Source organism: Lutjanus erythropterus, chromosome 1 (assembly GCF_056507025.1).
Source record: "Lutjanus erythropterus isolate fLutEry1 chromosome 1, fLutEry1.hap2, whole genome shotgun sequence".
In the NCBI taxonomy this organism is placed as follows: domain Eukaryota; kingdom Metazoa; phylum Chordata; class Actinopteri; order Lutjaniformes; family Lutjanidae; genus Lutjanus; species Lutjanus erythropterus.
The window spans coordinates 36,106,381-36,133,167 of NC_139317.1; the positions used below are offsets into that span (position 1 = coordinate 36,106,381).

At 40.8% G+C, this 26,787-nt stretch overlaps 1 protein-coding gene across 1 annotated transcript in view; it reads right to left on the reverse strand.

Moving 5' to 3' along the window:
* nkd1 (NKD inhibitor of WNT signaling pathway 1) overlaps positions 1-26,397 on the reverse strand; it is a 41,510-nt gene extending 15,113 nt beyond the window's left edge. Inside the window, exons 1-4 of the mRNA XM_084720851.1 lie at positions 26,208-26,397; positions 26,066-26,098; positions 25,750-25,874; positions 811-868 (exon numbers count right to left, since the gene is read on the reverse strand). Of these exons, the coding sequence (XP_084576977.1) occupies positions 811-868; positions 25,750-25,874; positions 26,066-26,098; positions 26,208-26,232 (241 nt within the window). The 5' untranslated portion in view covers positions 26,233-26,397. The remainder of the gene's footprint in view (positions 1-810; positions 869-25,749; positions 25,875-26,065; positions 26,099-26,207) is intronic.
* Between the last annotated feature and the right edge of the window lie 390 nt (positions 26,398-26,787).

The following is a 26,787-nucleotide window of genomic DNA, read 5'->3' on the forward strand; positions in this document are numbered from 1 at the left end:
CTATTCATCAGTCGTGTTATCACTTTCCTCTCTACTTTGTCTCTTATTCGGTAAAATAAAAGCGAATTCTCTGTTACACTTCCAAATTCCGGGCTGGTTTTGTTCAACTCTACACTTCTGCCTCCATCTCACGTCCAATCCTGTCTTTAAATGTGAGGGAGGGAGAGACTTTTTTCTCCTGAAGCTCTTAATCCAGGATCACATCACATCAGGAGGAAAAAACATGGAGGAATGGAGGCACTTTGCAGAGCACCACGGGGGGAGGGGCAGATGAGAGAGGAGGAGGTGGAGAGGTGGGAGGGAAGGTAAAGGGGACCTCATCAGCACATTGTTGGGGCTTAAAGAATGGGTGTGGAGCAGAGGGGAAATGATGAGTGAGTGTAAAAAAAAGAACCACACAAGTACCTGGACGGCAATTTCTGAAGACTATTTTCAGGACTACAACTAACGATTAATAAGTAATTAATCAATCAATCAATCCTTTAGTCTATAAAATGTTTGTCTAAAAAAAATTGTAAAAAAAATGCTCATCACATTTTCAAAGCCTAAAATGATGTCTTCAAATTGCTTCTTTTGTCCAACCAACAGCCCAAACCCCAAAGACTTCATTCACTCCTATGAATAACATAGAAAAGCAGCACATCCTTACATGTAAGAAACTGGAACCTTCAAATGTTTGACATTTTTATTAGCAAAATTAATGAATTTTCAAAATAGTTGGCAAGTACTTTTTTTTCAGGCACATAAATTCAATAAAAGGGAGCAAAATCAGTAAATGAGCTGGTGATGATGATGAGCAGGGAGCCCTACCTTCTAAGCGGTAGTGTTCATCTCCAATACCCTCTGCACACGCTTCATCCATGGAGTCCTGGAGAGAGGAAAAAAAAGAAGACGACACATATATCACTGTTTCAGGTCATATTTTTGTCACATAAAAACAAACATCTTTAACGGTGCAAATCCACAGCAAGGCTTTCCAACAGAGAGTGACATGCCCGAATCAAAATTACAGCGTTTATATATCTATATATGAACAAAGTTTGACAACTGTGCGCTGAGCTTAAGCAGCAGCGGAAAGTTTAGGAGGATGGTAATTGCAGGACTGAAACAAACTGAGCATAAGACTGGCAGTCAGAATTGAAATGATGAAAGAATCATCCAAATTTCTGCTGCCGGCTCTGCAGGGAATTCTGAGAAAGAGGGCTGGTAGTAGGGTTATTTCAGTGGCGGCCTATCGTTGCAGTGATACGTTCAGCGGCTTGTTTTTATCCCAGGCTGTTTTCACCCGGGCCTCCTCTCCTGGCAGCTCTGTCTGTGAGTGCATACCACATAGACTGAAGGGACATGTGATCCCCCGGTCTTCACTATGGAAAAGTCTGGCTCAGGTATCCATGTGGCATTACAGTCATCTGGCCGAAAAACCATTACTCACAAGCTGACAAACACATATACTGTACATGCCCACATTCGCATACACATAGCACAGCACAAATGCACACACTCAAAGACCAACCTGCTGGACTAATTTCAAAGTGCACCCAAACCAGCCAAACACAGACTGACGCAAAACATTTTAACATCCATCTTATCATAAGTGTTTATTAACCTTAATAATTAATATTTAACTTCATAAAATGCCTCCTTGAATATAAGTGTGACTTTATTGTATACACGCTGATGTGTTCATTGGTGTGTGTGTATGTCAGAGGCGAGGCTGTGACAGCATGAGAGGGGATTTCTGTGTAATCCACAGAGGTAGAAGGTCAGCTGGTGTGATCCTACCCTCCTCAGACTAGTGCCGGCCGGGCCTCAGCGCTGTGGGTGGCCTCAGGAAGAGAGTACAGCAAACCACAGGACTGACTGGCTGGCTGGCTGGCTGGCTGGCTGTCAGACTGATAGACTGATACCCTGAAGCAGGGACCCGGGATAAACCTGTGTTTGTTGTTGGTATGAATGGGTCAACACATGTTCCACTCTCTTCATGACTCTGCTCCTGAGCTTGTTTCAGTGTGATCTGTTCAGCTTTGGTGTGATGACAGGAAAATCAGTAGTTTCTATGACAACTGCAAGATTATTTTAGTGTCACTATAAGCTTCAAGGAAATAATTTTAGAATTATGAACTTTTATAATTTTGACAATATAAAAAGATTGTAGTTTTTTTTTAACTTAAAGTAATAACCATGAAGATTTTCATTTAAATAAATGTCTGTTAAATCACTATAAGGGTAACACAATGGCCCATTGATGAAAGTATTGTAATATTTCTTTATCATACATACTCTCAGAAAAAATGGCCATGAGCTTAATGATGAGCATGATCATTCTACAAAACGAGATAACAATAATTTCTGGCATTTTTGGACAGCAGATTAGTTCGAGATATTACAGGAAGTAATGGAGCAAGAAGGAGCAGCCACAGTGAGCTGTTAGATGAAGAGCTGCAGATGACAGGCTGGACACCTCCAACTTCTCTGTGAGTCAACCAACTCCTTCCACTTTCACAGACTCATGCTGTGTGAAGCATAAAATCAGATCATGGTTGCTCACAGAAAGATAAAAGGCCAATTTTTTTTTTTAAAAAAGAGATGACTCCTCCGTATACTCAGCTGTAGATGAATAAAGTGTCGGGTGCTCTTGGAAAACAGGTAAGGCACTCCACAAATGACACTGTAACAAGGAAGGAAAGTGTTAAAAACCCAATTATTGCCTGACTTCTTTATCAAAACCACAATAGTTTCTTTTCCTGCCCCCAAAATAAACCGCACTTGCTGTTACCAGAATATCTAGGTGTCGCAAAATCAACTAGGATTAAAATCTTAAGGATTGTAACCTTGAGCTGATGTGTGAATTATACTATTGCACTCATTTCCAAGGAAGAATTAATTTTACACATTGGTTAGCTAAACTGACCATTCAGTTAGTCAATAAATGCCTGCACCCTTAATGACCACAGTCAATTAGTTTAACACAGTCATGCTTAATGTATCATTTCTAATGAGCAACTTATTCATGTTAAAGGGAAGACGTCTGCTTCTACAAGCATTTGCAGTGTTTATCATACATGCAAGCTGTCTAAACTTGGCTTTCATGGCACATTTCATATGCAAACTGTAATAATAAAAGAAAAATGATCTTGAAACAATATTATTTTTTCTTAGATTTACTATATACTCTCCTGTTCACTGATGTTTTACTGTCTGATACAAAGACTCAGTTCAGTTGTATTCAGTTGTTGGAGACCATTCAACCTGCATCTGAAACATTCATATGAGACAGCTGCCACAGGTTTATCACTGCTGTCACTGTTAGCAGACTCCACAGAATTATATCAAATATCTACTAGATAAAGTTTGATTTCAATATCTGTCCTACTGTCTGTACATACACTTGTATTCTCCACTGTGCATTCAACCTCAGGAGGATGGTCACGACGGATTGTTGGTCTGCACATGTTGACCCATTCAGATCGATCACACATTTGTATGGCCTGTGTCACTGTGTCGATCTCAGCGGGGCATTAGACTGTGGGAACATCCACAGTGGCCTCTGTTTCCACATAGTCTCACAGAAAAATAAAACCACACCAAAATAAACATTGCTTCAGTTTTTCACACACCAAGACACATATGAATGCACGAATGCACACACAGATACAGCATCTTGAAAGTATTTCTGTTTTTTGATGAATGATCCAAAATTACTCAGGGGTTAACCGAGAACATGAGAAAAAGGGAGAAGAGGAATGTGCTAATTGGTTGTTGTCTGTGGTGATGGATGAGAGCCGTATTATTAGTCTGCTAGGGTTACTCTGGGGTTTGCTCTGGTCAGTGTATAAAATATCCCACGCCTTTTTTTACTTCACACACACACACACACACACACACACACACTTCTTCCTCTTCTCATGAAAAGTCTCTGACCGCTAAATAGAAATGAAAAATGAATAGGAGGCAGAAAAAGAAACAAGAGGAGTTTTCAAGTCAAGACAAGTCAGTTATTTCTTGACAGTTCTCTCTGCTACCATTAAGAAACATTAAAGTTGCAATGATGTCAAGTTTGGAGTCAAAATCTGATTCTTACAAATAAATGGGAATATTTGCTTGAGCTTTTGCAGTGATACAGAACCAAAGGCTGCATCTATTTCTCCGGATAATCTCCTGATCTGACATCTTCACCTCTGTTCTGATACATTCTCTAAAAAGCACCTCCAGACTGACTGTGCTGATGACACTTCCATCTTCAAGCTCAGCTCTCTAGGTCCTGGTTTTGGCCGTGATTGGTAAGACTGTCAAATTATCATCATGAAATTATCACATTATCATGTGCCAAAAAATAATATGCAGGAGTTCTAAAGATAAGGAGTGTTTGTTTCTGACTTTCCTGTGTTCAGACCAGCCAACTGGTCACAAGAATAATGAGGCACATTTCTTTGCCCAGCTCCAGAAAAAGGAGATTTTGATGACAAAAGTAATAGTTGTCACAACACTATTCAGACCCATCAGAAAAGATGAATCTCTTCAACCCCGTCAGTAACTGAATGATACACTTAACATGTTTCCACCGCAGGAATTTACACTAGGGACAAGGAACCACTGGAAGAACTCCACCACAGGAACCATTCTATTCATATAGAATGGGGGCATTATTTTACCCCTTCCAAAATGTAAGGGAACTTTTGAGGGTGGACGTGCTGTGCTGAACATTTGTAACTTGTTGAGTGATGGCAGCATTTTATTTCAGCCACCATATTTAAAAATTTGCAGCTGCAAACCAGTTGTTGTTCATATGTCAGCTGATTTATTTTGCCTCATCTTTGTCGGTCTTTAGACTGCCATGGAACCGCAGACAACAACGGGCTAAAGGAACCTTTCAGGTGTTTGAAAAGCAGTTCCTTAGACTAAAAGTTCCAGGTATTTTGGGGGCAAATATGATGAATTCTGACTCTAATTCTGGATAGTTTTGACAGAAATCTTGGTCTATTCTCTTAATTCACACCCTGAAAACTATTCATCTTTGTTTGACTTGAACAAACAATTTCCTTTTCAGTTTCTTCTTCCTTTTTGCTACAAGGTTTGGTTGTAGATCTTCAATCTTCCTGACACTTTCTGGCTTCTTCTCCTTTGTCTATGAGTCATATCATGATGTCTGACAAACTCCACCAAAGTGTACTAGAGCTTTTTGGATAAAACTTTTTGCAGAAACCAATCAGGGTAATTCTACAAGGTGAAAAACGGAATGAAACAGACTAACAGAAATACAATCTGACATACTAAAGAAGGAGTAACAGGCGTAGCAGTTGTAGTTGCAGTAACAACAGTAGCAACGGTTGTTTTAACTGCATGTTAAAGCTGGTGTTTGACATGAAAGTAAGGCAGTCCAGCTTGTTAGGCCACAGAGAATGAATGCTTGAATTTACTCTCTTCAGTGTGATTTGAAATGAAGGGGCTCAAAGTGGATTTGCCCAAAACTGCAAAGCTGGTCATCCCCCTTTAAACTGATTTCTCTACTAATGAGTAAAGACGAGGCTCAGCTGATGCAACATTTGCAAACAGTTAGTGAATCTGAAAACCAGGTCTCATTAAATTCTAGCACATATAGTATGAATGCCCAATAACCATGATAACTACGTCCATATGTGCATGTACACATATGTAACACGGTAACCAAAAAAGAGTCATCAATCTCTTTTGGTCTAGCAATGAGCAAGTGACGGGCTTCTCTTGAGACCCTTGCTAATTTAAAGGTCAGAGGTCACTGTGGGAGAGCATCTGAGGCCAAAGCAGAAGCCAATCCCACCCTCCCACCCACAGTGTCTCAACCACAGCTTAAACAATAGAAATGGTGGAAGCCAATACTGGCAGTGGGGATATAAAAATAACACAATGATTCAGATACGCTGCTGATTAATGCTGCTGTGTGTTGCAGTGTTTTTAGTTTTGTTGCTGCTTGTTTCTGTAGCTTTGGGTCAAAAGCATTTTATAAATTCTACAGCAAGCGTCTCTGCAGGATTCGGTCAGAGGTGCTGGCTTCAGGGCACAAACAAGCATCTTTCTACTGCACTTGGGACCAGCTAAAACAATTTTCCAGACATGATGTTAAATGTTCTGTGGAGACCAGAGCATAAAGCGTTCTGCTTTCAACAGCAGCCAGGTCCTTCAGAGCTTCTTCTGGGCCTTTAGGACACGGGATTGTATGGCCCCTGTGTGTTTTAAAGTTTTTCAAGCTCCTTCACAGAAAGTGATTTATTACCAGCCTATAACACAGAACACAGTGTGCCTGCCCCATTACAACATCCCATCTACATCACTGGCCGGCCTGAAGTCCTGTTTGGTTTGGCCATTGGAGCTTTTTGGCAGACCTCATCAATAGCACACTTTAACACGATGAATTTATACCAAAGACAGATTAGCATATTTAAGAATAATAATATTTACTGAACAAACACTAGATCAAGTTATTTCTTTAGGAACGGTGACCACTCTACTCCCCTCAGTATGTTTTCCTTTCTAATGAAAACGTCAGCTCGAAAACATTGCAGTAAGGAATTCTCATTCAACACCAGTCTTGATTGATCAGTGTCAGCTATGTCAGGGATAGTGTACAGTGAGCGGGTCTCTATTGCAAAATACACCCCGACAGGGTGATGTAACGCAAAGCGGAGGGGTCTTGAACTACACAGCTTGAATTACACTGCTACCTACTAAAAAAAACAAAAAGAAAACAAACAAACAAACAAAAAAGGAATTTGATACAAAATATTAATTTGAAAAATGAAATTTGAAATGATATTATTGTTCCTCTAGAGACTATAATCAGAACGGCAATGTTCTGTTCTTCATAGTAACTGTCTATTATTCATAGCATCAGTCTGCTATACAGCAATAACAAAACTTAAAATGGCAACGCTGTGTAATAAAGCAAACTAATAGTCAATAAAAGTTCAGTTAAACTCTACTTATAGTGTACCAATTCCAATATGAGTAAATCAATATGAGTTATGAGTAAATCAATATGTGTAAAAAGCATTATACTAAAGTCTGGATTATGCTCCCAAACAGACTCTTACACAAGTGCATAGTTGTTAAAGTTCCTACTACTTTCTGGAGACCGCTTGTAGGACATTTACTGTGCACACGCACAGTAAATCAACATCTACAGGTGGCTAGTGGCTGACAAGTCCATGTGGTCACAACAGATTGGGGTTGGACGTCCACACAGAGCAATGCGTACACCCTCTGATGATGACATTTTCACCATGGACATCTTAGTGGACTCTTGCACACTCACAGATGTTTAAAGTATAACATCAGCTTAAAGTAGCATTGCATGGGGTGCCCTGTTAGAGTGTGCACCCCAGGTATAGAGGCTAAGTCCAACATGTGTTCCTTTGTTGCATGTGATTTCCTCCCCATCCCCCCCTTGGTGTTTGCATTGTATTAGATGTAGTCTAAAGATGTGGTAAGTGGGTAGAAAATGATAATTAAATAAATAATATAATTAAATAATTTTCTTCCCAGCAACAAAAATATGTGTTGCAATTCACCGGCATGCAGTGTAGATGACAGAGTGGTGGCCTTGCTTTTACATTTATATAAGCACAGTCAGTCTGAGGCCACATTCTTAAGGAAATTCAATGTAAGTGCCACTGCTATTAACACTGACCCTTTTCATCTTGGCTCACAAGTCAAATATGACACCCCTGAGAAGTTGGTTAACCTTGCAGACTTAAAAATCTCCATCTTGTCAAATGTTTAAATCATTATATTTTCTTCCAGATTGTATGTTACTGTATGTTAATGTTAAATGAGCCAACAAATCCCTTGATCAGCAAGAAATCATTGATTGAGTGCATCCTGAACTAGCGAGGAGCTAGATGCAGCTGCTCCACTAGCCTACCCTGAATAAGTATAAGGTTAGCAAAGTTTTCTAAAGTGTTTTTGCTATTGAATTTTGCATTTCGGGCCATATTTCATGGTGATGTTTCTGTCTTATTCCTCTGAATAGAGAGCAAGAGAGAAAGTGAGCGCATGCTGGCACAGACCCGACTTGGTGAGTTAAGACAGAAAGTTGCCTCCAGCGTCATCCTCACTCTGGCTCCGCAGGCATGGACCCACTGGGCCAATTTTTTTTTCTGCTGTGAGTCTGTGTTTGAAAGCAAGAGGGCACATTAAAGTGCAAATAATATGTACTTGTATGTGATTGTGGGAAAGTCCCACAAGGCCTCTTGGTCTCTGCGCTGTCTGCCTCCGTGACCCACCACACAGGCTGACAATTTATGCGGCCGACGACAGCTCCCCCTGATCACACGCCAGGGCTCGGTGGAGGCAGGCCTCTAGAGCAATGGCAGCGCTACTGGCACTCCATCAAAACCCAGGAAAAATCTCATTAGGACTGCGGCTGGGTACCTCCTGCTCTGTCCCCCACCCATCGCAGGGAAACACCTTCAGGACTGTGACGTTTGGAGTAGCGGTGCCGGCTTGAAGTGGGGAGCGACACACATGAAAGGCCATTCAGCCAAGTGGGCGAGACAGGCAGAGTAACGGACACAAGGGAGAATGTGGGAATAGCAGCGGTGCTTCTCCAAGTATATGTCTCCTTTCCCTGGGTCTTTCAAACCGGAGACGGCTGAGGTCGCTGACACTCAGATTAAAGCCAGCCAGCACTGCAAAGGGTGAAACAGAGCATTACAGAAAGTGAGAAGTGATTATTCTCACTTCATCACAGCTACAGCATGTCCAATATCTGCACATATGTGTAGACTGATGGTTATAGTAGACTTCAGGTAGTAAAGAGATGCCTTGCTGTCTTTGTTTCAGGTGTGTTAAGGTACACTTAACTTGTCATCACGTCTCTGTACTTTGTCCCATAAATGCAGCGCACTTGGCAAATAAATTGATTTTGACTGATTCTGTCGAGCCTGGATAGCAGCCATGAGCTAGAGTTTATGAATTACTAATGGTGAAAACAGCTGTACATCATGGGAATTTTCAAAAGCTCCAGTGCACACACAGCCCCAATGCTGAAAACCAAGAAGTAAAACAACAAAAAAAACTCTTATTAGCTTTAGAGCTGCAAATTAGCTTATAGGTGTAGTGTTACTCGCAGGAGATCTCAAGAGAGGAAATACCCACCCCCACCACCACCACCACCACCACCATCCCAAAGAGTAAACTGAGATACACCGGAGGCACTTTCAAAGGACTGAGCAGCACAACTCTTGCAATCTGGATCAGTGCCTATCCTGTGCTGTGTGGTGAGTGTGGTGGGGCAGCTGAAGGAAAAAAAAACACAAAAAGAAAAACTAAACAGACCACCAGTCATCATCAGACAGCAGTTTAGGATCCAGTCTTTTGCAGATCTTCACGCTGGAGTGCTCCTCACCTTCCAGCAACATTAAACAGCCTTACTCAAAGTCCCACATAGCAGTAAAACATGACGCTCCGAGATGGAGCCAAGATAGAGGGTGTTGATGTGAGGTAGTGAAGCGCTGCACTGCCTCTGAGTGAGGCTTCAAAGGGGATCAGTTTTCACACATGAAATAAAGATCTCAGATAATCATATAGCATAGCAAAGCTGACGCGAGATGGCCCCATTTAGGAGGGAGGGGAGATGGGGCCAATTTTAATACAACACCTACAGACTAAGAGCCATGGTAAATTAATGTGTCTACATCTCTCTCAAACCCAACAAGATAAATCTCTTTGGTTTCTTTTTCACAAAGCGACTATCAGGCTCATCATCATATGATGTATTGAGGTAGTTTCTTGAATTTGCTCCAGTGGAACATCTGCTCAGGTCTTCGAACATGTCAGAGCTTTACAACAAACCCAACAAATGCATAAAACTGATCTCATGAGCTGTCTGCAGTGCCAAGAGGAAGTCATATCTGCAGTGTTTTACAAAGCAATTTTATGCCTTTGATAAGAAACTCAAAGCCTTTCCAGAGGTCAGAGACTGTAAATCTTTTGATGTTGAGCCCTTCACATGCACCATTACCACAACATAAGCTATCTGCTGGATGCTTTTAATCGGAAGCAGCTTAAAGTTTTATTCTTCAGTGCAAATATTACACAGCTGAGCAGGATTATTATCAAGTTAACTATGCAACGACATTCATAATTTAGGGGTTTCATCAGATGGGAAAATTGTGCACATATCATCACACGCCACATGTGGTTTCAACACCCAACTTTAAAACCACATGTGGGCCCCAACTGACCACTAAAGCCTCCTCTTTTGCGTCACAACTACTTTGTCTGCCTTGATTTTTCACCATCTCCAGAGAAAGAGCAAACAACTAACAGAATAAATAATTGGACAAGCAAGTCCTTTAACTCTGCTGGCTGAAGGGGGCCAACATGTAATTTGACATCGCGGAAAGAGCATCAAAGACAGACACCTTCCCTCCAGACGCTACGGCCCCACGCTTGACACCCCTCAGTCACGGCACACCCACTTCTCTTCCTGCACCCCAGGAAGGAAATTATAGCCATGGAGTTGGGATCCATCACCAGGCAGGTTGGAGGAAGCAGCTCTATGATTAAAGTGTGCATGGTCAGCAACACCAAGACTGGAGGGGTTTGAGGAGGCAGCGCATGCCAGAGGGCTTACCGTGCTGACTCTAGTTCATGACACAGGTCATGCAGATATTCTCCACACGCACACACAAACATATACACATATATATGTATATATGCAAAATTATGTGTATATGTGTAAAAAAAAATTACAAAAAAATGTGTATATGTGTAAAAATCCTGTATTCGTGTGGTGTCAGAATAATAGAAAAAAGGGAAAATTCATGTGTATGCCCCCTGAAGTCAGAACAATTCAGACAGTCCGAGAAAATTTTGTTACAAGAGTTTCCAAGCTATTGTCTGTTGATTAGAGCTGTAACAATTAATCATTTATTGATTTACTATTCAATAAACTGTGGTAATATACATATGGTATTAGGTTGTAAATGTTTTTTGTGGTTCACACCAAGTGACCTAGATTAGTTAGACATATTATTTATTAATGTTAATCTTAATATGAAGTCAGGTAGCCTACAAACTGATTCAGCATATAACATATTCTAACCTGCCCTTACTAGCACCCACTTTACAATTTAAAAGCACATGAACACACCAAAGTCAGAATAACGGCTTCCCATCTCTGGAAATGGAACCATCCAAGGAGCATGTGAATGCACTAAAAGCCCTGCATCTGGAGGAGGTGTGGTTCAGTAGAGCTTTGCTTGTATACTATATATTAAGTCAAATTACATAGTATGTGTAAATGAACTCTCTGACATTGCTGGATGAGAGGGTGCAAAGACACGTGTCTGTGTAGTGTGTGAGGGTTCATGTGTGAATTTTTGTACACGTGTTGTTTGCTCTCTGAATTAATTTGTTTTGCTTTTTTACAAGCTCCACAAGGGCTGAGATTGGGTGCTTTCCTTTTGTAGAGCCATAGTGCACAGCCACCACTCATTTCACCGCGTCAGATTTACATTGCAAACACTGCTGGTCACATTACCTCACCCACATCAAAGGCTGCCTCCTGAAAGGCTCAGTGGAATATTAGCAGAGATTTACAGCCCTCATCTCGACGCTTCAGAAACATGCTGATCTGAAGTAATCTCCCTCCCCCCTCCTTTTTTTGTGTTTCATGTGTGAAGTTGGCCAACACTTTAATGACCCATTTACAAAACTTTTACACCTGCAAAGATAAGCTTTTACAACTCAGCCAGCCCCTCAGGCACTAAACCCTACCTGTTACTCAAGGTAACAGCCTTTATTAGCTTTTGAAAAATATATAACCACAGCAATTAACATTTATCACACTGTTTATCAAAGCCTTATCTCACCGGAGAGAGGGAGAGGGAGGGGATACAAGGTGTCAAGATCAAGAGTCGAACTGCATGACTACCCCTCCAGCAATTTAAGGACACCAATTGCTTAGAGTGCTTTCATTTTCTATAACGAGAGAAACACTGGACCTTTATCACAAAGGTTCTCTTACTTTCTCTTAAATTTGTTTGTAAAAATTAAAAAAGACAGAACTACCTCATATCCACAAAACTGATGGGAGTGCCAGCAATTACACACACAGCCCCCGACACACACGTTGTTTCGTTTCACTGTGTACTGGATGGATATAGGCTGAAATGACAAAGACAGTCTACGGGGTTCAATATTAACCCGGGCCCAATGGCCAGCAGCTAAAAAGAGTTGCTGTCTGGCCACCAAATATTCCATGTAGGTGGCCCTCGGTGGCCATCAAGTATTACCCCCATACATATTTTGCCAACACAAAGTTACAAACATTCCTATTCCTTTTCAAGTTTTAGTTCAACATTTTAGGAAATTAGTTAATAGTACCCATCACTGTCCAGCTACCAATATTTCGGGGCTACTGATGCATGGGTTCACTAAACCTATTCAAACTGCTAAAACAAATCCTTACAGGAGAACCAGAAATACTAAAGGTGGACCATGAAAAGAGTTCAAGTGACTAGAATCTGACACATCTAACACACTGACACTGCTGTGTGTGCCACCAATTCCCCCAATTAACCAAGAAGTCAAACTCATTTTTCATCAGACTCAATGTCTTCAGGAAACACCACATCATAATTCATAATTAATTTATGCTGAGTTATGTTAAATTGTCTTTTCTGTGTTGTTTTTCCAAAAATTTACATTGGGCCACTAGACATATACTTTAAATTTAAAAGCTTTAAAAATATGTTTATCTAAAACATATATCTTAGCTTGGAGCTATGGACACTGAGACCAATTCCGCTACTGTTACTACATGTTAATTATTGACATTTCTTCATCTTCCTTTACTGAGTTGGCAGCAGCTGAACTATGTAACAATGCTCATAAACAGTCACACACTAGGCATGAAGGTAACATGTGAGTAGTCAGCGTGAGCAAAGCCACTTCTGTTTTTATCATCAAGTTTCCTTGGGAGTCAGAGAGTTAACGGGGGAATCTGAGCTAGAGGTGAATCCTTAAAGCACATTCTCCACCAGCCAATGAACTCCACTTTGGGACCTTGCATTCCCAAGAGGAAGCTATGGTTTGGAAGGGAATGGAGACAGCCTGTCGCTTGGCCTTGATTTACAGGTGGTCTCCGCCAGCCAAGAGTAACAAATCACAACATTATGGCCCTCTGAATTCAGAGTAAAGCTCAGTTCCAAAGAGTGAGAGAAAGAGAAGAGAGGGAGTCTTATGCAAAATGACACACCTCATCTCCAAAAGCTGTGGTGAGTACAATAATAGGATATCTCACCCTTCATGAAGGAAATTAGTTCACTTTGAAACTTTTAACTTCCTTGGCAAAAAGGGGCAGCGCAGTACTGCTGAGTTGACGTTGGTTTACAGTTTATGAATGTGTGTCAATCATTACTGCAAAAATAGGATGGATTATATATTTAACACAACTGGTTCGCAACAAGTCTGCTCCCATGCATGTTGTGTTTAACAGTGAGTGTGTTACATCGCGTCTAGCTGGTCTAAGTAATTAGTCAAAGCTCTCTTTGAGGAGAGACAGTCCTTCAGTCGCCTGGGTGGCTTCAGACGCCAGTCTCAAGTGCTGCAAAGTGCAGAAGGGATGAGGTTTTAGTTAAGAAGTCTACCTCTGGGGCAGCAAGAAAGTGACAGCCACTTCAACCTTTAACCACAGCAGAGTGAGAAGAAACACTTCTGTAACTTGTCATGTCAGCAGCCTCAGCTTAAGGAACTCACTCTAAAATAGTAAATATTCATGCTGAGACAATTGAAAAAAATTGCTCAGTTGTAAGTCACCTTAGAAAGAAGACAAAAGACTTTGACAAGCCCATAAGCTGTTGTTTTGTTTTGTTTTTTAATAAAGGACACATCAGTTTGGAATTAAAGTCTTCTCTTTAACATAGTTGTTATCATCAGATCCAGTTAGGACATGTTAGATTAAAAGCTGGAATGCACAAAATAGATAATGGTTTTAGCTCACATTACTACCTGAGCTACTGAACCAGTTCTGTGAGTTGTCAGGGTTGCGTTGTGAGTGCAATTCGGCAGTCTGTTTGTGATCCAGCCACTATACACAGTGAAACAGAAGCAAACCGTGGATGAGATGTCATAAAACTAATCTTTATAATCCGAACTCTACAATTCCTCCAAATGACAGTTGTCAGTAACATCTACCCCATCTTATTTCATTCAAAGCCAGCTACTAAACCTCATCACTGCAATCAACAGCAGAGCTCCATGTGGTAGGTGGCAGTTAAGAAAACCTCTAACGTGTGCATGCTGACCAGCTGGAACTGACCTCAACACCAAGGTGGCCATTCTTCCTCTCTGCCTATGCACATATACAGTAGGACCATACACTCAAACACACACACACACAAGTGCACACACGCACAACATGTTTGGAGCAGACATCCTGCCAGCCACAAGCCACTACCTCTAAACATCCCTCACATCTGACCTTTTAACTGTGGACCTAAAATCTCTGTAATTACAGAGAGTGTTTCAACTTTGCAAGTAAACACAGCAGCAGAAATAGACACTTCAACTACTATATACAAGTAGGCTGGTGCCAGGGGCTGGTTTCTATTCATAGCTGACTGGAATTAGTGGCTTGTGTCACTGCTCACCATAATGAACTAACAACGGAGTAGGTTACTCAGTTGCAAACTGCAACCAAATTCTACTACCGATGCTCAAACACACATTGACATACAGTAGACACAGAAACAGACACATTCTAATACAAAAATGAAATGTATGAATGGAATGAATTCAGTAAACAGGCACATCCAGGGCTCAACAATAAGGATTCCCCGCTTGCCCAGGGCAAGTAGCATGCCATGTCAGGCAAGTGGTAAAAAAGACCTAAACTATTAGAGTATTTTAATAATTGGTTGACAATTAAACTAATTTTTCATGCAAAGTGAACAAAATACTGTTTTCAGTCTCTCAAATATGGTGATGACCTGCTTTGCTCTGTTTATTATCATATCATTCTGAATAAGTTTGTATTTTAGACCAACAAAACAAGAGACTTAAAGACATTACCTTGGATTTTGAAAAAATGGGATGGACATTTTTCACTATTTTCTGACATTTTATAGGCATTGCAGCCCCAAATTAAACATGATAATCAAGTTTAATCTTTGTAGTTATTTAATAACTGCTAATATAACGATTTGTACAGGGGCAAGTAAAAATTCAACTCAAACAAGTAGATTTCTTAAAAAAAAAAAAGAAGAAGAAGAAGTAAAACATTAATGGTAATGTCTGCAGCATTGTTTGTAAATGTACCCTTCGAGGTTGGCCCCTCCTCTCCGGTTCAACAAAAGACACAGAGGGTGAGAGACAAAGAGAGAGTGAATTAGGAGAGGGACAGGCATTAGCAAGAACAAAGCAGTGAATCAGAGAAATAAAACACTATTTTCAGATTGTTTCACAGCAGTTACATTTTGAAACACAAATAAGCACACCCACACCTCTCCACAACACGAGATTGTGTATGAATACAGTCAAAGCAATCAGTCTGTTCTGCCTAAGTGTGTGTGTGTATTTGTACATCTCGTTCTGCAATTCTCACAGACAGAGAGCAGAGGAAAGAGATGGAGAATGCAATCTAACTATTGGTCACTTAATTTTCCCATCAATCCCAACCTCAAAATCTGAGCTCTGTATTGGCTAGGGGCTAAACAACAGTGCCAAACAGACTGACACCCAGAAATGTCTAGGACACAGCAAAATAGGAGAAAATAATACCAGTGGTAAGACAGTGGGACCAAATTCAATGTTTAAGCCTTTGAATAAGACAAGCAGTTACAAAAATTTGAAAAAAATTATAAAACATATTTTATACTAAAACACAGGAAAACTTAAAATTTGACCAAAGCAGTCCCATAAAGATTTACAAAACTCTTTGTCCACGGATGCAGTTTTTTCAAAGTTGAGCAAGAAACTTGGGTGGGGGAGTGGTTTGTTTGACGGACAGGGCAAATGGCCCTTTGGAGAGCACAGGGTTGGCCTGCTTCTACAGGGTGAGGTCCTCTTTAGGCTGTGGCACCTGTGGAGCATAAACACACCAGGGGAGGACAACTTTCCTTTCAGCAGGGCAGCTCCTCTGTTTAGCTTTCCTTCCACCAAAAACATCCCCTAACAGACAATCCAGACCTCCTCCAGCCCTGGCGCCACAGGAAGAGCCAAAGAGCCCTGGAACCTCTGTCTGTGGGAGGCACAATGCTCTCCCAACTCTGTTTACCCAAATCCACTTCCTCCATTCCCCCTACCTCAGGTGGCCTTAGAGCCCTGGTCACAAAAGCTCTCAAACACAAGGAGGATAAATACAACAGCAGGGCTCATGGAAGCTGCGGAGTCCATCACTGGTGTTTCCCTGCGACCAGTTTGCAAGAAAAACAAGTGGAAGGGAATCATGCTGAGACTCTGCATCTGTTAGCAGTGATAAATGGATTCACATATTAGAGTAAACAAATGGGTGTTGTGTGTGTATGTATATCTGTGAGTGCCTGCGTGCTTCATGGCACATGAGTGCGCGTGCATGATCCTCTGCATGTACACACTCTCATGAGACCTTGATAGCAGTTTTTATGCAGATGTTCATCTCCTACTATTCGAGAGCCACTTTGAGTGCTCAGTCAAATTATTCAGCGCTTACTGCACAGGCCAGAGCGCAACCCGCAGGGGAACCTGATAAACAAACAAGAGAGAATTATTCAGGGTTTAAACACTTAAACACCCACTTCAGCAGAGCCTTTTAAGTGGGTGATTAAAATGGGCACCGAGCTCCCACAGAAAGCTCAGAGGAGCTCAGCGCCACCACAGGAGCCCGAGTCACCTAGAGTTTCTCCCAACCCAGACCTTCATTGGCACAAAGCCATGTCAAACCCTGACCTATTACACACACCTTACATTCAAAAATTTATTTTGAATATTTGGGGGGTACACAGAAATTATTATTTGTTACTTTCATAAGTCTGAGAAGAAACAGAATTTGAAGTACAGACCGATTAAATCATACAGCCAAATCATCTACTATCTGGAACCTGATTTAAAGTGTGTATCTGTTTTCCTCCTTCAATAATCACATGATGCGTCCTGGTGGATGGCTGCTTAGACTAAAATCTCCTGGCATCACAATCTAATTCGTTTGTTTGGCAGTTATCACCAAAGTATACACTACTAAACCTCATCACTCCACAATCTTAATGAATCCACAGACAGGGCAGCAAGTCAAAAAACACCGAACATGCTTGTAAAAAAGTTAATAACAAAGATGCCATCCTCTGCACCAAGTGTGCACCAGCTACTGATGGAGATGGGTGAAAACAAGAAGACGGGCATTGGCAGAAATTGAACGGTCAGCTTCTGCAATTGAAGAGAAATTAACTTCAACGTCATTTCCGAATACTGGACCCCAGCTTTGCTTCCTTGAAGATGCAGCTGAGGCTACAGAGGCTGATCCTGTCCCACGTCTCAAATGGAACAAAAGCGTGAATGGGTCAACAATTTAGAGGCCTGAGAAAGAAGGAGCAACCTGCGATTTTGAGGCTTCCCTGAAGACTGAAGACACTGAATGGGCACATTGCACTCTGGCCCCACATCAAGGCAGCTGACCAGCGAGGGCTTTCATTGCAAAGTCCCTGTGTTTTAGGGACATGTCGCTGATCCAAATCAGCTATATGAAAAACTGTGACCAACTAACCAACTGCTTTCTGCTCCTCTCATTCCTTAACATTTTACATTCATTCTGACATGTCATAGTAGGAAAAGTGCATTTGTAATTATTAACATTATTTTCTGCATTTAGGACAGCTAGGTCTTGGGTCCTGGTATTTTACAAGCTGGCTCATTATTATGGCTTACTGGGACACGTAATGGTACTGAACCACCATTAATGTTACTAGATACAACTGTGCATACAATATGCCTACAGAGAAATAGGCTAACTTTTGCACTGTGATGGCTGGGTATTAATTAAATATATTGCCTATAATATTTGGCTGTTTCTTGTGTCATGATATACCTCCTCTTCAGTGTAATTGGTGGTAAAATAAGCAGCATGGTAACTAATAAGTTGTCTCTCATATTTAATGTTCTGATAAATGAAAACATTCTCAAAAGTACTGCTTCTCAAAAAAATCAAAACTAATCTATCAGGAATTATATGAAATGTACATGCCTAGTAGTAAAAGTCTTTGATCTGCCATATTGACTGCATGAAATTGGTCATTATCTATCAGCTAAAATATTAGACAAGTAATTGCTCTCCTTTCGAACCCAATATTTCAAGTCAAACCTAGAAAGGAACACGTTCTTGAAGCTTATCAAAAGGCATTAGCATGTCTAAGGCATACACACACATCAAAAGTTTGAAGATATGTAAGCATTACAGCAAAGATGATGATGTCAGTGAAATGAACTCTGGATCTGGGCAGATTTTTTGCTCAGAATATCACACTATTTGAACCATTTACTTGGCATATGCTTATCAATGGCAAGCCATTTCAATCTGAGGCTGAGTCCAGTTTCACAACAAAGGAAAACTTAATAGCCAAACATTCTGAATATCAAACTATTTCTTAGATCTGTGAAATATATGCCACCCTCAAGTGTGGAACAAAACCCTCCAGTCTAAATGCAACTGTGAAAGGGTGGTGAGAGACACTTTGATCAACAGCTATCCGTTGCTCCGAACTGAGCATATATTTAGGGAAACAAAGCACAATCTCAGCTGCTAATCCCCTGAGATTTAGAGCACATTCCCCCAAAAGCCTTTGATCTCTGGAGTGCATCCGTACAGCTGACTCCAGACATGCTGCACACACACATGCACATGCGTCAACAGATTTTGCACATACATGAGCACCATTTTACTCATACTGTTTATGCCCAGTGCATGGTTTCATTCCTAATGACAACTACAAGTCACAACTGATCATTGCTTTTTTAAACTTTAAACATGTTAATGATATTGAGAAATGAGACCGCTAAAATAACACTAAATATCTTGGTCTCACTTTATTTTACAGTACACTACTAGCTAGCTAGTATTAAATCAGTCCAAAACTAGATTTGATGTGTTCTTTGACATGATGGTACTAGACCCTTATTAGACTTTGTTAGAGCGTAACTATGGACACATTTCCACAGAACTGTACTGTAAACTTAGGCGCATTCATTCCCACTGCTAGACACTTATAAGACTTTCTTAGAGGGTGATTTGGGACACATTACAAGAGAGATGTACTGTAAACCTAAGTTTACACAATGTAAAAATTAAAATTAAAATAATACACTTTAGTTTACAGTACAGTTCTATGGTAATGTGACCCTAATTACGCTCTTATAAAGTCTAACAGGAGTCTAATAAAAAATATTTTAATTCTAGTTTTTGTGTAATTTCATACAAAGTGCAGCTTGTTATGTCTCATTAGTGTACTGTAAAATAAAGTGCAACTGATTTCATAATAAAAATCTGAATCAGAAAATGGTATGTGATATGTATAATGGTCATCTTGAAGTACATAGAGAGATGGAGTGGAGATGCTTTAGCACAACAAAAGAGAACAGTGGATAAACCTGATCAAATGTCTACATGCCACTTGAGCTGTTCCTTACCCTAAACCACTATCATTCTTTCACAGAAATCCTCTCCAGAAGGCACCATTCTCAACGGCCAAGAGTTATCCGCTGTGCTTTGTCACACAGGAGAAACTCCTCCAGCTTTTAGTAATCTATGTGACATACGATGCCGGATGTGACATTAAAGCCACCTGCACGTCCTCGAACCTCCCAGTCCCCCAGCTACGTTGACGTCAGCCCAAGGCTTCCACACCATCTTCTCATGGGAAAATAAAAAAATAAAAAAAATCACAGAGCCCCTCTATGGCCAGGTGCTACCCCTCCTCCCCAAAGGCTAAGGCTTTTCTTCTCTTTAGAGTGTGGCTCCAAACTTTTCTCCCAGCCTCTTCAAAGAGCAACAACAGGCCCCTCGGTCCCTTGGGAGCACAGAGGGGGTAGAGCCCGGTGGGAGAGGGGCATACGTCACACAGCACGCACAAGAGGCCAGCCGGTGGGAAAAGAAAACGCGCAGAGAACGACAGAAAGAAGGAGAGAAAGAGGAAGAGGAGTCTGCATTTGAAAGGTGCTTTCAGCTTCTAGACAAGGGCCCTCGCTTTGTGAGAACGACAAGGAGAGAAAAAGCACAACAGCAGAAGCGAAAGACGATGGGGGCGCAAAAACCTGCCATGTCTTTTATCAGACTCGGAGGCTGAGGGAATGCGTTTAAAAGCTTTAGGCCTACTTCCAAAAAAACCTTTCTACTTTCAAAAAAAAATCAAAGGGCTGGCAACCAACTGCGAGACAAGGGGGTTGGGGGCAGAAGTTTCACTGTGATTCACTTTTGAGTTGCATTCTGTCGTCAGATGTACCTTTGCTTTTTGTCTACGACTCCACACAAGCTGATGGAAACTCAGATTGAAAAAAAAATATATAGAAGCTTTGGAATTGTGCGAGCTTGGGAAGACTAGAGGTGGCTTTTGCTACACAGAGGGTAGGGCTTCACAGCGGAGGAGGAGCCATGAGTGTCACTACAAACACCTCCCTGCGTGGCCCACTTCAAATGCAGTCTCGTTTCATCAGCCACAACCAACACAGGGCCACAGGGTAAACTGAAGAAACAGATGGAGGCTAGAGGGGGAGAACCAGGAGAGGGGGAGGGGTATTTTAAGAATAGAAAGGGGCAACTTTGCAGAGAATAACCATTAAAATAGATTATTTTTAAACATGATGGGCTCTCCTTTCATCTGATGCCAAGAAAAGCAACCTAATAAACTAACCAACAGAAATTTGAACTTCCAAGTCATAAGTTGTGAAAACCTTCCACTCTATCAGTGTCTGTGTCAGCGACATCATTCTGCAGGGTGCGCATAACATATCAAATTTACGGGTAGGTGCAGACACCATGCTGTACACAGGGGAGAAAGCGTGCCGAGGCTCACATGACCTGTGTTGAGACCCAGAGATCCACCTGCCCGCACTACTCACTTAGCAAATGCTGCATTTGACTGTAGACTTCATGAACGGGTATAGAGTCTGCATGGAAACATCATTAAGCCTTCAAGTGCGCCTTTATGTCTTTGTTTATCTGCACACCCTCCGATTTCAATTCTACAACCATTAATGAAGACAAACTGCTAACATGAGCAGCCCTTCAGAACAATGACTTGTCTGAAACCTGCATTGTTCCTACAGGGAATATGGTTTGGAAAAGATTGGATCAAAAGAATTCCAAGTGTGGACTCCCTACTGTTGACACCCGACCCACATTCTCCTGGACCCTGGTTCAGCTGGGAGGGGGGCTCAAAGAACAGGGGCTATAAATAACTGTCTCACCAGGTATTCTATACAATAAAGACAGCTTTTAAAGCTAAGAGACTTTCATTCACATTCTCTCACCTAAGAGGTTAGCTTCTGTTTTTATCTGAGAGCACAGCGGGGTCGAGCTTTGAAAGTTCTTCTCACAGAGTGTTAAGACTTCTAATGCGGTTAAAGCAAGTGTCACAGAGGGCTATAGATTCATTTTGAAGAATAATTCATAATTCAGGATTTAAGATCATGTTTTAGTTTTTGAATATTTCTTTTGAAGTGACTTTCACACATGAAATTTAATCCTTAAATGTTCAGGAAGCTTTGGGACTTCTTAGCATTTATGTAATGCTTCTTTAAAAGCACTAATATGAACAAAAGTACTAAACAAAACATTTGCTTCCAATGTTAAAAGACAAATAAATATTAAAATCATAACATTTAGTTTGGTCGCTATACCACACATGACAAATATAAAAAGTACCAGTATAAATTTGTTGATGCTTTTTAGTCTTTAGAAAAGCTACTAACAGCTAACAGGCCAACAATACTGAAGGGCACATCTCCTATACTCTATCATATCTGATTGATGAGAACATTTATTTAAGGTGCAGTGAATATTGTACAGAAAGGCAGTGATAGACTAATTAATCAGTCAGCCAATTAAGCAGGATGTTTATCTGGCATTCTGTGATAACTGGCCTTGGCCAGTGCATCTGCCCCTAAGACTGATAAACAAAAAAATGTCTGCAGAAACATCAATATTAAATAAAAAGTCCAAACTAAAAAAAAGTTTTCAGGCTAAAATAGCAATGTTTGACTGCAATGTGCACAGAATAATGGAATTATACTTGACTTTTCTTTGTTTTGATATCTGAATTATAGCAGCCCATGCTGCTTTCTAAATATTAGCATTGGCATCTGTCATTGATAACAGGCGACCACTACAAAAAAGTTTAGAGTCAGCACCTAGCAGTGCAGAAAATCAGCACGCTGACAAGCCATCCAATCCTGTGCCAGAACTAACTACATTTTTCGATGTCCTTATTTTTCAACTCAGTGTTACCCTGCATTAGTGGTGCCACCATGACAAATGGCAGGGAGAAATGGCTAATGTATACAAAAATCTCATATCATGTGTAAAAAGATTCAAGATGTTTTTGTACCATTAAGAAATCAAAGTGGGAATGCAAAAGTCCTGGATATTTGATTGTTGCAATGTCAAAGCTGTATGTGGCAACAAGGATTTTTCTGTCATTGAAACCATGGGAGTAGAAATATGTTCTATGACACTCAAATACAAATGTTATAAATTTAAGAATGAAATATTACAGATTTTTTAATCACTTAATAATCACAAACCAAAAAGGGCAAAGCAACCAAATATATACCGATGACGGAAGCACCTTTCTTCTTTTGTTCATTCTACCTCTGAGCTATAAAAGCCATTAGGCACAAAGACTTGAATTATTTATACAAACTGTGCTCCACTAATGCCAAATTTTTCAAAAACATCCAACCCTTTGAGCCAGGGCTCCTGTGCCATCCTGGGCCAAAACTCCACACGCCAATGTTGTTGGGAAAAGAAACACTTAAGAATTTCCAGGAACAAAGTAATGAATATTTCTTTTTGTGGCAATAATGTATGGTAATTGCATGGTAATAATGTGGTTTTAAATGCTCAAATTGCCCGAACCGTATGAACCCTACTCAACACATAAGCAACCATGTAAATGGCATGGCTTTTCTGCTGCAGCAGCGTCAAAATGCTCTAGAAAATAAACATAGTTTGAGGTGTTTCTCATAGAGCCAAATCCCAAAAAAAAGTGCCACAGAGACATAGAGCCTGCAGCGAGTGGGATCCTGTTACTATATGAAGAAGTTTACTGCAGCTTTGGGCAGATGTCAAGATTAGCAACTTTGACACCATGTGGCTGCAACATGTCAAGCCAGTCCCAACCTCAGACCGGGACATTCATAAAAAGACCACCACTAACTCACCATGCAACACCGTGGCTGCCCTTCAGGCAAAGCAAAGCTATCAAAAACACCTTGCCGCAGAAGGAAAAACAAATGGTGGACTTTGGACCTGACTTATGCAGGAATCAGTATATATTTCCCTTGCCCATGATTTCCTCAACCTGACCAGCATGCCGATAAATCCTCACACTAAAGGCACATTTATTCAAGAATACAACCAGTCATGTGCAGTTGTGTCTTACTGGCATGAACATCAGTTTAAATGCCTTGTATAGCATGCAAAAGAACTGCTGCATGACGTAAACCTAAAAGTTTCACTGTTATAAAAAGCAAATGAGAGGGAAGAAGAAGAGAAAATAAGATCGACTGTTTATCTCTCAAAGCAGCTACATGCTAACAATGATGGAATTCAAGCAACTAAAGGAACTGTCAAGTATTTTAAAAGGAAAATCACAAAAGAACATCACAAAAGAATATTACAGTCAGTGCTCTAATGTGTTAAAACGCCAGAGATCCTGGATTCTAGGCTGCATTTAATAGATAGATGCATTTTCTGCTTAAAGTGTCTGGATCGTGGGTGGAGGAACTGATTTTCCTTTTGTCTTGATGGGCTCCAATTCCTCAAACATGCTGCCTTTGAGGAAGGCATCACTAACCAAAGAGGCTTAAGGCTTCTCTGAAGCAATTCCAAAGGATTTCCTCACTTGACAACAACAGCACAGTGTTTACGGCAATGCCAAAATACAAAACAAGCATGACCCCCAACATTTCTCCCCAGCCTTTACAATCCACACTTGTCACCAGACTGTCACACTGCAATGCTTTCAACTCTGCTTGATCTATTGTTACCTTAAAAAAAACCTCAGATCAGTGCATAGGATGATACCAACACATGCGCCCTACAGGAGCAAATGAGAGGTGTACCAAAGGAGTGTTAAAATCCATCACTCCATTTTGTCACTGTGAAACAGAAAACAGAAAAACAAAGAGTGGAACAGGCACAAAACTGAGGTGTTTGTTTGCTTCAAGAGTATCAAGGATTGCAGGGACAAAAGCATAACTTTTTCTATATTCCTTTTTACACATACATGCATTAATTTATTTTATGTTTTGTGAACAGCATACACATGTTCTCCACAGACGCAAATAATTTTTTTTAATTTGGAAAAATGAGTTGGATACAATCGTGGAAACTGACGTGGCACAGTTACTTTTGCTCCTCTCTATCTGTACGAAAGCAACACAGGTGCAAGACGAATGTAACAGTTGAATGAAACAATCACACAAAAGTAAGTATTGAATATTTCTGCCATATAACACTCACTTTCCATGTGAAAAATCTACTATAGCTCTGGAAAAATTCTATTGGACTGGGCTTTTTGCCTGTGGACAAAATGATGAGATGTACTCATGTAATATTGTTTTTACAGTTAAATAACTGCATATATGTATTTTTAAACACAAATAACTCTTAATCACATGTTATTAAAAGTTTCTGTGTGTTCAGCTCTTGGTACTTTTGTAGCTCCTAACTGAATCTCTGTGATTTAAAGATTAGTTTCTCCCCTGCATGGCTGTTTGTACTTTAAAGTCATATGCTTTTTTCTACTAGTTTCATATTTGCTTTCAGCTTGATAGGAGTCATGTTAAGTTACTGCTGATGAAAACCCAGCATTTCCTGGTTTTACTGCTTCATAATAAATCTTTTGGACAACAAAATAGTGGAGAAACTCTGCTGTGCTGGGCTGATGCATCGAATCAAACCAAGTCAAATCAAGCAGCACACGTGTGTGGGAAAGAGGCTTCACTGCCTCCACCAAAAAGGGACGAAAATGTTTACATCGCTGCCGATCGGAGCTGGAGCCGATAAACACCCTACTGCAGTCATTTGATCTGTGAGTGAATGCTTATTCCCCATTGAAGACAACAGCCAGATGTTAATAGGTGTTAGAGGGTTTTTTTTTGTACAGGTTTAAGGAGAAACGGTTGCAACAGTCCCCCCTCCCAATACTTCCATCCCTGCTATTTGTAAATGTTCAATTTAAAGTGCATCACTGACCGGCAGAATGGCAAATATTTCACTGTCTGAAAACAGAAACATGTAACTCACTGCGTGCAGCCAACATGAAAAGTTTGTCCAGCAGAAAAGCTCAGAGAAAGTTTGTCAAGATTAAGTCCAGGAGAAGAGCGTAAGACTGCAGACAGCTGAGACCAAATGTAACCTCACGTAAAACTACTGAAAAGGTGAAAAGCCTTGAAGACAGTTGAAAAACCTCATCATAATTAACACGCACGAGCACCGAGATGAGACCATTTAACAAGCCACCGTAAAACGCTGCTGCAGCATAGATACGTGAACCTCGTGGACAGCATCGTCGTACTCACCCGTGTAGTCAGACCGCAGCTATTCTTGTGGTGACAGTCCCGTTGAGTCCCGTAGTATTTCTGCTTCACAAGCCAGTCGTCGATTCCCTTTCTCGCCAAGCAGGCATTGACTACAAAACTGTCGCCTGGAACAAAGAAACACATTATTAGCGGCTACAAACTATATTTCTTCGCGCTACACTCATGTTTTCCGTCCGCGGTCCATCTTCAAAGAGTCGGACTGAGAGCCGAGACTCCGAAAACTGCTCTGCTCTTCACTGACTGACCGAAATGTGAGTATTTATCATAAATATGAGAGGAAAATAAGCGCGCTTACCTTCTGGACTCTCCCTCGGTTTACAAATAGCGGCTTGGGAGAAAGAAAGTCAGAAGACAATGAGTACTGTTACTCGAAAGTATCGCAGGAGCAGCAGAAGAAGAAGAACTGTGATTTCTCTCAGGAATAAAGAAAAGCTTACCATGTTTCGAGTGCAGTTTACCCATTTCTATGCATCGAGTTGGAGTTGAAAACCATCAGAAGAATATAATAATCCAGAGGAAAAAGAAACAGGCTGAGATATCCACACAGAGGAGCGTCCGTGGAGACCGAGAGACAGACTGCGCTCAGCACAGGACCGTATGACTGGAGAGCCAAACGAGCCTTTGATCCGGAGCGCCGCCGCTCACAATACACACAGGAGGATACACGACTTCCTGTACAACCTTTCGCAATAAAACACTCCATTCATGAGACAAGTTGGCTTCACAAAATAATGATCAGCTAATACGGATGAAATGTAGCCAACCACTAATAGGTTTAGACACAGACAATGTTATCATATAATTTACGCTATTAGGCCATAAGTGTATAGTTCATGAAACCAGCAAAATGTTTGTTCACGTTAGCTATTTGTTTTTTAATGATTAAAACTTAATTGTTTTCAGAATGGGCAAAAAACCTTGCAAATGAGTAGTCATACATAATACTATCAAATTTACACGGAACGACAAAAATGAAATACATATATACAGATAATGAAAACACCCACAACCAGAGAG